Here is a 10,835-nt window from a genome sequence, read left to right on the forward strand (position 1 = left end):
CTACTGGTCTCAGATCAGCTCTAATGTACTGAATGTGATGTACTACTGATCTCAGATCAGATATTATATTTTAATGTTTGCGATATCAAAGATTTGAATAAATTGGCTTTATTCTGACCTCGGTTGATTTAGTCTATTAAATTGTTTTTCTCAGGTTTAACATATTTAACCGATAATACATATTATTATTATTATTATATGGCCATATTAGAGGAATTGTGAGATTCATGCGACTCAAACCCGCTGTGTAACATTAACGGTGTGTCACTACAGAACTATATGGAAGGCCAATAAGGTCAAAACGTGTGAAACTATCGTGTTAAGCGTGATTGCGTGTAAACACGAAAATTACGTTAGTTTCGTACCGCTTTGGCGTGTGTTTGATCTGTTTATTTCAACACATGGGCAATATAATCATCACGCAATTACATTTGGAAAGATGCAAATTTTGTTTACTAATGCCCTAAAAAGATATCCTGTCAATTTTTATATTATTAAAAATATTTATTTACTTACACTGGGTCAATAGTAATGTTCTGACTTCTGTTAGGCCTAATTTGTGTTAAACCGTGTTAAAGCGAGAGATGAGGCTGAAAGGAAAAATGCACTGAATTCACCATATCTGCAGTTTAATTTGTGCATCACGGTCTCATATTGAGTGGTTTTAATACAAAGCGCCTCATTCTCCTTGTTCTTGTGTTTCCGGCTGAAGATGTCAGATGTGTGGAACACTTGAGAAGGGTCGGGATCGCAGGGTGGAGGGGAATTTACAGTTAAGACCCAACCAGATATGATGAATGAAGACCAGGAGTCAGAGATGAAATCAACTGAAAAATATTTACTGAAGAATAGTTTGCAGTTTCATCAGAAACAGTCAGATCACTCAGCAGGTTTGTAGGCCGCTCTGCCGTACATTCTGAAAACAACAAGTATACAAGTATACTCTCTCTCTCTTTTTATTATGATTGCAAACATTACAAAGATGACAATAATGATATACAATTTTATATAGAGTACACAACATATATCAACAATATGTCTAATGTCATCTGAACATACAGAACAGAAAAAAAATAACAGTAACTGCTAAAAGAGATAAAGAAAAGAGAAAAATAGTAGCATGAGGGTAAGATATTAATTTACATTTCAATTAGAGTGTACAAATTAAAGTCATTACAAATTGAGGTTGTTCTTCTTGCTTTCTTATTTACAGAGGATGAAATAGTATTAAGATACTGTGATGGAATTTTTTAATTAATCATAACTAACATTCTTTTTCCTTGCAGGAATAACATTTATATGCTTTTGAAACCTAAATGTCCTCAAACTTTGGGCCTGAGTCAGTGTGTGTCTGAATCATGTCCAAACATAAGAAAAGTGGAAATGAAACTTAGGGACAGCTAGACAACTATCTAAATAATAGCCCCATGATATTGAGTAACCAACGAACTAATAAACGCATGATTCGGGCAGATCTTGCTTTACCTAGTAACAGAAGGGTTTGCCATATGAAGAACCAATCATATTGCTTTACCATGCTCCTGTCCTATATAAACTGATGTATTCTTTCTGCTGGTGAGATTCTCTGTGATTGATATGAGGCCGTCCGGCCGTGATTAAAGCATATTCTAAGACAACAACTGAGTCTCTGGTTATTGTGCAGCGCTGCAACTTAGACACTTGAAATCTGTTTCCCAGGTTTAGTGTCGTAGAGGACGAGATGTCGTTCGACTCGGTGTGAGACTCTTAGGCAGGGTTCTGATTGCGGTCAGGTAACTATAACTCTTAGGCATCATGCGGTCAGAGTGGGATTCACCTGAGGATATTTCTCGTAGGTGTCAGGGACACCAGGTTAATTTAGGTCAGGTGCGTAAATCGACCACAATACATTTTAAATTCTTTCAAAAAAACAAGAACATTTTTTATTTGTTGGTGAATTTACATTTATGGATATAAAATTTGCAAAGAAAATAAATTACATTTATAACAAAGCAAGCTTTGTTTTTATTAGGGTCAGAATCAAAGTGTCCAAAAATAATATCTTTAAAAGTTACAGATATATCTTGTTGGATATTAACTTTAATAAATGTTTCAATACTTTTCCATAGTTGTTCAGTATAGAAACATGACCAAAATAAATGATAGACAGTTTCTGTGTGAACTTGGCAAAATCTTGTATCAATACTGGTTTTATATTTAATCATAAAATATTTAACAGGGTAAAATTTATTTATTATTTTAAAAGACACTTCTTTACTTTATTGGTGAGGAAATATTTTTGTTGTAAAGACCAAATCTTTTTCCACTTTAAATTTTTAAATAAATTATTCCAGTTAAAGATTGCAGGAGATATTGAGGTAATATCGTCAAGAAACAGGGATCTAACTGAAAAACATATTTTACCTATTGAAGTGTCTATTGGCTCAGGGAAAGAAGTGTTTATAGTAGGAGAGTGAACGTAATTCTTAAAAAGCATACAGATTCCTGTTGGTTTCGCTCCCATAACTATGGCAAATTCTTCGGGAGTAACTGGCATATTGTATTCTGAAAGAAATTCTGCGTAAGTCATTAGTAAACATTTGTTGTTAAATAGCTGACAAACTAAAAGTAAACCGTTATTAAACCATTGATCAAAAAATAAAGTTCTATTTTTCTATAAAATATTTTGATTGTTCCAAATAAAGAATTTATGGGGAGTGAAATTATGTTTATATATTAAAGCCCATGCCAAAAGTGCCTGTTGGTGGAAATTTGAGAGTTTGATAGGAGTTTTTGAAAAATTGCAGTTGCACATCAATAAAAATCATATACCTTCAATATATGAAAAAACTTGTTGTGGGAAAATGTTCCAGATGGAATCTTGATTTTTCAAATATCGATGAAGCCAATTTATTTTGAAACACACACACACACACACACACACACAGATATACAGCTTCTTCAAGGTTGGATTTGGTCGAGCTCTGGCTCTGACCAGGAAACTTTCCCAAAACACTGATTAGATATACTTTCTCTCAGCAAGTTTCAGACAATATTCATCATTATTCTCTGGTGATTGGCCTCCAGTCGAGCTTCACTCTCTGAATGTTGCTTCATTTATACGGTCCAGATCCGCTTCATTACTGAAACGAGCCTCGGTGTGAGTGACTCCATGAGAGACTGCAGCTCCTCCTTCAGTGATGCTGTAATCAAAACTGATCAATTAGGACAAACTCTTTTATTCAGTACACAGATCAAATTTAAGCAAAATGTTTTATTTCTCCTTATGAATTTTAGGATAAACACCTACAAGTTTTTAATTCAAGAAAACATAACTTAATTATAGGTCCAGTCATCTAGTTATGAATTTAGGCATGAAATTGTCCTCTGATCTCTCTATAATGAAATACTCTTGTGGAATATAAAAGGTGAACTTATTTGATGGTCAATTGAATGCTACTTAGAATTAAGTAATAAATTATCAAGTTAAAAAAAAACATGTGTACAAAAAGAGTGTGAATAAATAAATTATTGGTTACATCCATGTGATCAAATTTCCAATTACATTTTTTTTAAAGAAATCAAAATGGACAATTCTTATTTTTTATAGAATATTGCAGTGTTTATTGTTAATGATTTATCGGTGCACATCATTATTGTTTTAAATTCATGTTCCTGGTAATCTTGAATCAGAATATCTTCTCCTCCCTCTTTCAGCATCTCTTCTCTTCTCTGATGATGAGGGCGGGGCAACCTGTCACTCACATGAGATCCACCAATAGCAAACCACAACCATCCAATCAATTCCTCACAGACAAAATCAAGCCCCGCCCTACATTTGTTCTTGTTCCAGAAGCGTTTCACTCAGATATACGGCACAATAGGGAAGAAAAGACTAGTGCAACTTCCGTTTCATGACGAGTTTAAAGGCTCCTGCTGTTTTCCGTCAAAATATTAACTAATATATAATTACAAAATGTTGGCCAAAATTGTGTAGCCCTACAAGCAAGCATATTTTGATTTTTTTTTTATATCATATCTTAAATGGTGATGTCCGTCCGATCACCTTTCATGACCACTCTGACTTTAGTGACGGACATCTGTCCGGAGATGTCCGGAGGATTCTTCACGTCGCAGCTGAACTGTCCCGTTGTCCTTGAACTGCATCTGGATCACGCGGATCGACGCGTCCTTCTTGTTCATGTCTCCGGCCCATTCCACACGGGACTTAAACTGCGGGAGCGAGCCCGGAAAAGACTTCCCGCCGGAGTAATAGAATATCTGTGGAAGATGAACATAAAAATAATTTTAGATCAGATTCCAATCGGATACACAAATAATCGGATTTGGACTGACAGTGTGAACGCAGCTTTATACAGTATATACATATTACAGATGAAAAAACTCACTGAAGTGGGCTGTGTGTCTCCCTCCGCCAGGAAAGACCACGTCACCGACGCTGAACTACTGACCACCTCTTTAGACTTAAAACTACAGGTCAGAGTCGCTGTGGTCCCGTTCTCCACAAGCGCCTCGGCTGGAGTGAACACGTCTATCGCCGACACGCCTGAAACACAGTCACACGCCAGTCAGTCTCCATCCACATAAAGTACTGTATGCTACAGTAAAAATACTCTATTTTAATTCTGTTATCACTTCATGCTATTGGGGCTGGGTTAAAAATATTTTAATTGTTAACAATTATTGTAAATGTTTAGATTTCAACAACCGAATTGGAGTAGGAACATTATTATGTCTTTAAAAAGTTATTATTATGTTATTAGTGTAATAAAAACTGCTTTATGTGCAATTTATATGTTTGTATACAAATCAGTTGTTAATTTTAACAAATGAGGAAAAAATGGACATGTACTGTACCTGATATATATCCAAACGAATCAACATCGAATTGAATCGAAACTGAATCGTGAAATTTGTGTTAATGCCCAGCCCTACATACATGCTTTATTATATTTATGTAACATGTCACTGAATGATTACCAAAGTAATATAGACATGACTTCAAACAATACCATAGTATTGCCCATGGAAATGGAAAGCCAGAGGGCGCTCTTGCGCAGAAACTCTAAATATGCCCTGCCGCAGAAGAAGATAACACTCATCATATCGCTGTAGCTGAATAAACAGAAGATCGAAACGCTCCCTGTTGAAAAAACAGCATATACTGGTTTTGAAGCTGGTATGCTGGTCCTGGACCAGTTTAGGACCAGCATAAACCAGCATACCAGCTTCAAAACCTATCTTACCAGTATATGCTGGTTTTTTCAACAGGGCTTTGATTAATTAACATGACTAATAAACACACGACTGTCTTATTCTGTGTAAGAAAGCCACATCATCTCAGAAGGATGCTCCACTGTCGTTATGAGTAAAATGTTATTAATGTTGTCTTTTGTTGGACAAGATGTTAATAAATGCTTCTCATGTCTGGAAAGATGTTTGACGCATGTTGCTTTTTCAATTGTACATTATAAGCGATTCAAACTCGCAGTGTTTTCAGATGGATTAGTATTTGGAGCCATTCTTCATTGACAAGCTGCACATAAACAAATAATCGCAGCTTCGCGATTTCATAATCGCACCAAGAATCGCGTTTAAGCGATAATCGCCCTAGTATATTTTACTTAAAAGTTTAACTTTAAACCCAGATAAAAAGGATGCTATATAAAACAGACTATTATTTAAGGATTTAAACCACCTGCTTATTAAAATACATGAAATAAAACAATTAATAATTAAATCAGATGCCGATGATTTGAGTCTTTATTGTTCGGTTTATTAAAAGAAACTCAAGCTAATTATTCAGGTTTGATTAAATTAACCCTAAAACGTTTAAAATTACAAGAGCATATGATTACAATTATTTGCGAGTTATTAATTGATCAGAGGAACGTTTTCGTGAGTAAATATGATATAATGTAATAATGAGGGAGGCTAATGTGCTAACAGAACAATACAAGCTAAAGAAACACACACACACACACTGGCCTGCTTCAGAACATTAAATTAATACAAAACAAGAGCTGTTCTTTATATTCTCACTTGCAAACGCCTCAGAGGAATCAAACAGAACTTACCCGCGATAATAAACAGCACAGAGAACCACATCGAAACAAAAATCAGAAGTCTTATTTCCATCCTTTAGATTTCATAAAAACAGGACTGCCAACTTTCGAGTTTGGTTTGGAGTGAGACTTACATGAGGGTTTAACCCCCCACCCCCAAACCAACCCCCCAATAAGTGTGATAGTCAAAACATACCGAATTTTATTAAGTTCAGTTTCACACGTTTTCACACTTAAGTTTCAAAACCTTAAATTTCAAAAATGTTTTAATACTATTATTGATGTCTATAAATTATTTTTTTTACCCACATGTTCTTTTTCCCTCCTATTTTTCTTATTTATTTTTCTGTTGTTAGCAGTCGTTCTTTCTTTCTAACTATTTGTGTGTGTGTTCTGTTGACAATAGGTGTATACAAATTATGTATTATAAACATGTCAACTGTATATAGGCTATATTACATAAAATAAATAAATAAAGCCCCATAAAAGAACTGAAAACAAAATAAAAGTCTTTTGTCGTCAAACTACAGTCACTACTTCCGGTGTAGCGGAGCATCGATCGTTACACAGCAGGTTTGAGTCGCATTCATGAATTAATCTCATAAATCCTCTAAAATGGCGACATTTTTCGGCGAAGTTTTGTCGGTGTACTCGAGAGCTGTTGAAGAGGATGAGTATGATGATATGACGAAGGAAAACGAGGAAGATGAACAGATCCGACGGGAAATAGAGGAGAAGAGGTGAATCATTTATTATATTTATTCATAATGTAATAAACCGTGTCAGTCCGTAACATTTTAGTTAAAGTTTTATTTCATCAGTTTTATAAGAGACTAAATGAAAACACGATCCTTTCGGTTTCAGTTCGGCTGCATGTGTTTCTGCTGCTCAGAAACTATATGAATAAACTTGTGTTATTTATATGTATTGATCACGTGTCAGATCAATGAACACGCACTGTTTCACAGCAACTTTACAGAAAATCACGATGTTAATTAATAATGTTTACAGTATCTTAATATGGATTCCATATGATCGATTATATCGTAATTATGACACAAAAAGTCGAAAATGACAATAAAAAGTTTGAATTATGAGGTTGTCACAACTTTTTGTCTTAGCATGTCAATTTCTACTTTATAGTTCTGAGATTAAAGTTTAAATTGTGACTTTCTATGTCATAACTACAACTTTTTATGTCATAATTTCAACATTTTGTCTTGATTTCATCTTAGTATGCCATTTTCTACTTTTTATGACATAATTATGATTTACAAAACAATGTTTTTTATTCTTATGTGGTGGGAATATGTTTTTATATCTTAATTATGACACAAAAAGTTGAAATTATGTGATAGTCAAAGTTATGACATATTACTTAGTCATCATTATGACATTAAAATATGACTTTCTATGTCATAATTACAACTTTTTAATTCATTATTTCATCTTAGTATGTCAATTTCTACTATTTATGTCATAATTACTGCTTTCTATCATAAAATGCCTTAGTATGTCATAGTTTTGACTCTATGTCATGATTATGATTTAGAAAAGCATGATTTTTTGAATCAGGTGGTTGAGATTTTCTGCAACATCTAATCAGCTGATAATGAAAAGAGCGGACGCTGAATGGATTATTCTGAATGTCGCAGTAACGCTCGTCGTGTGTTTGTGGGGTCTGCAGGTCAGTGGATGTTCGGTGGCTCTCGCAGACGGACGGCGGGTCTCTGCCGTGTTCGGATCTGATCATCGCTGTGGGTCCAAACGCCACCGGTGAGAAACGTCACGCTTCAGCTGTAGATCCTGCAGAACCTGTGTTTGAGGATCTCTCCTGTTTTCCCAGGCTTCATCTCCGCGTATGTGTTGAGCTCCGGAGGCTGGCCGGCCGTCGGCTGGGTTTCCCTGTGGAATGAGCGGAGCCGCGGATCCGGCCGGACAGACACGGCTCCGGCCCCTGGAGAGCCGTCCTGCGTCCTGTACCGGCAGAAGCAGGTGAGGAGCCTCCCTCCGTCCGTCCGTCCGTCCGTTTCTTCTTTCTGATGAACACAATCTGAGATATATTAATAAATATCCTGACGCATCCGAGCTTTATAACGGCAGTGAACGGGATCAACGAGTATGAGCTGAAGAAAGAGTCTCCATCCACATCCATCCATCATAAACGTACTCCACACGGCTCCGGGGGTTAATAAAGGCCTTCTGAAATGAAGCGATGTGTTTGTGTAAAAAAAATATCCACATTTAACAAGTTATGAAGTAAAATATCCAGCTTCTGCCAGACCGCCTTCCGTATTCAACTTAGAAGAAAGTGTAAAACTCTCACAGTTCATAAAGCTTACGCTACGTCCCACACCTTCCCTATTCAACTTACGGAAAAACTAAATTAACCCTTTAAATTTACATTTATTTATTTAGCAGATTCTTTTATCCAAAGCGACTTACAAATGAGGAATACAACAGTTAGAACTCAGTGTACGCCTATTTTTACTTGTCGTATATAATATAGTAATTACTTTCATAATGAAAATAGGCCCATATGATTTACTTTAATGCTGTGAAAATTACTCACATTTCTTTAATTATTTATAATATGATATGCAAGATAATTTAAACTGCACAATTATTGTAGTCATCTCAAATAATCACGATCAGATGATCAATCAATAATTGGCCTAAATCTGATTACTTTTAGATTACTTTTGACACAACCTGTTTATCACATAGATTTGAATATGATTATTTTGTACAAAATACATTTTTTAATACATGAAGTGCATTAAACACAAATACATTTATTATTTATTAAAAATATAAATATTATTATCATTTATTTTTTATTTTTGCTGCAGTCAGCTGGCGGATGGGAGTTTACTGTTGTTAGTTTTGTGAAATTTGAGATGCTTTAAATAAAATGTTTAAAAAAAATAAAAAACACTTACTAAAAATATATTTTGTTTACCTGCATGTCAGTGTAAAGAAAGTAAAAAAAAAGAATTAAAGAATAATTTATGAATAATTTTCTATGTAAATAATATGTAATCAATAAAAAAGGAACTAATCTTATTTTGAGCATTTTAAAACAATATAATCTAATTACAAGTACTTAATTTTTGTAATCTGATCCGGTTCACATGTAATCAGTTGTTCCATGTTTTGCTATCCAGGATCCGGTAAATCCATTTTTCTTTTGTGCCGGTTTTTCAAAGCAAAATTGTATTGGATCATCCTGATCCAGATTCACACTTTTTCAGATGACCAAATCTGGATTACCAGAGCTTCACCCGGGAAACTTTGCGTTCGCTCACACTTTTGATGGATTCATCTCTTATGATTGTGCCAATGTAGTTTACACAGAGTGATAAAAAACTCTTTGAATAAAATATAATATTTTTGTTTGATATTTACAGCTGTTTGGGGATTATTTTATCTCTTTTTTACTTTACAGATATTTACTGAAAGGCTAAATATGAAGCCTAATGTCCACTTCTAATTTATTACTTCAACAGTTAAACTAATCAAGAGCAAAATAAAGAATATGTGTGTGTATATTACATGATAAACATGTTATATTTTTGACCAGTTTTACAGTTTTATTACATTTTTGTTCCTGAAATCCACCCTTCTGCTGGGATCAGTATAATCCAGATTTTTGGATCAAAGGTTTCCCAATCTTACTAAATAGTTTTGAACAACACAAGCTGATGATTTGATCCAGATCAAAACCAAGATTGGATTTTGTGATCTAATCTGATTTCAGAATCCTTTTTTCCTTTTGAACAACCCATTTTCAAGATTTGATCCAATCCGAAATCCGATCGAATCACTGCTGTTAGCGGACGCTTTACACAGAAAGTGATTTTAGAGATGCACTTTTAAAAGTTTAACTACTTTTTTAGAAGTGGGTGTGATGCTGTGAACGCAGCGGTCTAGTGTGTGTTCACACTGAAGAACAGTGCAGAATCAGCGCAGTGATGTGAACGGTGCTCTCGTGTGTGTGTGTGTGTGTGTGTGTGTTCTGTGCAGGTGCTGATATGCCAGTGCTCCTGTTACGTCGCTGAAGATCAGCTGTTCCAGTGGACGGAGAAGGTGAAGTGCTAACACACACACTGAGCTCTGTACGTCAGGTAGAACATGTCGCTCATGTGTGTGTGTGTGTGTGTGCAGGTGTTCGGCTGTGTTCAGGCGAGAGGTCTGAGCGTGACCGTTCTCTCCGACTGCTCTGCGGCCGAATATAAAACATCAGACTACCTGAGTGGGAGCAGCACTCCCTTCCTGCGCTGCCTGAAGACCAGCGTTCACACGGGTCCCGTCGCCTGTCCGCCGCTGGAGCCGCCCAACATCAGCTGTGGACTGGCGGCAGCAGGTACTGCAGCTCTGAAACACTGAGACGTCCGTGTGTGTGTGTGTGTGTGTGATGCTGATGTGTGTGTGTGTGTGTGTGTGTGTGTGCAGTGCTGAGCCACTGTCAGGTGCAGCGGATCCCGGCCGTCCTCTATCAGTGCTTCAGTGACGTCCTCCAGCCGGACTCTCTCACCATGCAGGCGTACGGAGCGGCGGTCAGCGCGGTGCTGAAGGTGAGTGTGACGGTCTCTGAGCGTCACGGAGTCGTGTCACATGACTGAATCTCTTTCTCTCTTGATTCCAGCTGAATCAGAGTCCCGGAGCAGAAGTTCTGCAGAAGTTCACACGCGTCAGTGAGGTTCAGAGTAACCTCTACACATGAGCTCTTCATCTGCACTGTAACACAATAAAGATGTGATGTTTGTA

General features: G+C 36.3%; 2 protein-coding genes across 2 annotated transcripts; one reads left to right on the forward strand and one right to left on the reverse strand.

The window, feature by feature from the left end:
• Nucleotides 1-3,573: 3,573 nt before the first annotated feature.
• Nucleotides 3,574-6,238, reverse strand: LOC127521962 (myelin protein zero-like protein 1). The gene is given in 4 exon segments (XM_051911485.1): nucleotides 3,574-4,121; nucleotides 4,123-4,260; nucleotides 4,389-4,546; nucleotides 6,078-6,238. Coding segments are annotated over 4 exon segments (459 nt in total). The 5' UTR covers nucleotides 6,139-6,238; the 3' UTR covers nucleotides 3,574-4,019.
• Nucleotides 6,239-6,575: 337 nt separating this feature from the next.
• Nucleotides 6,576-10,835, forward strand: psmg1 (proteasome (prosome, macropain) assembly chaperone 1). The gene is made up of 7 exons (XM_051911483.1): nucleotides 6,576-6,805; nucleotides 7,753-7,841; nucleotides 7,912-8,060; nucleotides 10,092-10,154; nucleotides 10,233-10,431; nucleotides 10,521-10,642; nucleotides 10,714-10,835. The coding sequence occupies exons 1-7, from the start codon at nucleotides 6,681-6,683 to the stop codon at nucleotides 10,789-10,791; spliced, it is 825 nt and encodes a 274-aa protein (XP_051767443.1). The 5' UTR covers nucleotides 6,576-6,680; the 3' UTR covers nucleotides 10,792-10,835.

Source organism: Ctenopharyngodon idella, chromosome 10 (genome assembly GCF_019924925.1).
Source record: "Ctenopharyngodon idella isolate HZGC_01 chromosome 10, HZGC01, whole genome shotgun sequence".
Taxonomy (NCBI): domain Eukaryota; kingdom Metazoa; phylum Chordata; class Actinopteri; order Cypriniformes; family Xenocyprididae; genus Ctenopharyngodon; species Ctenopharyngodon idella.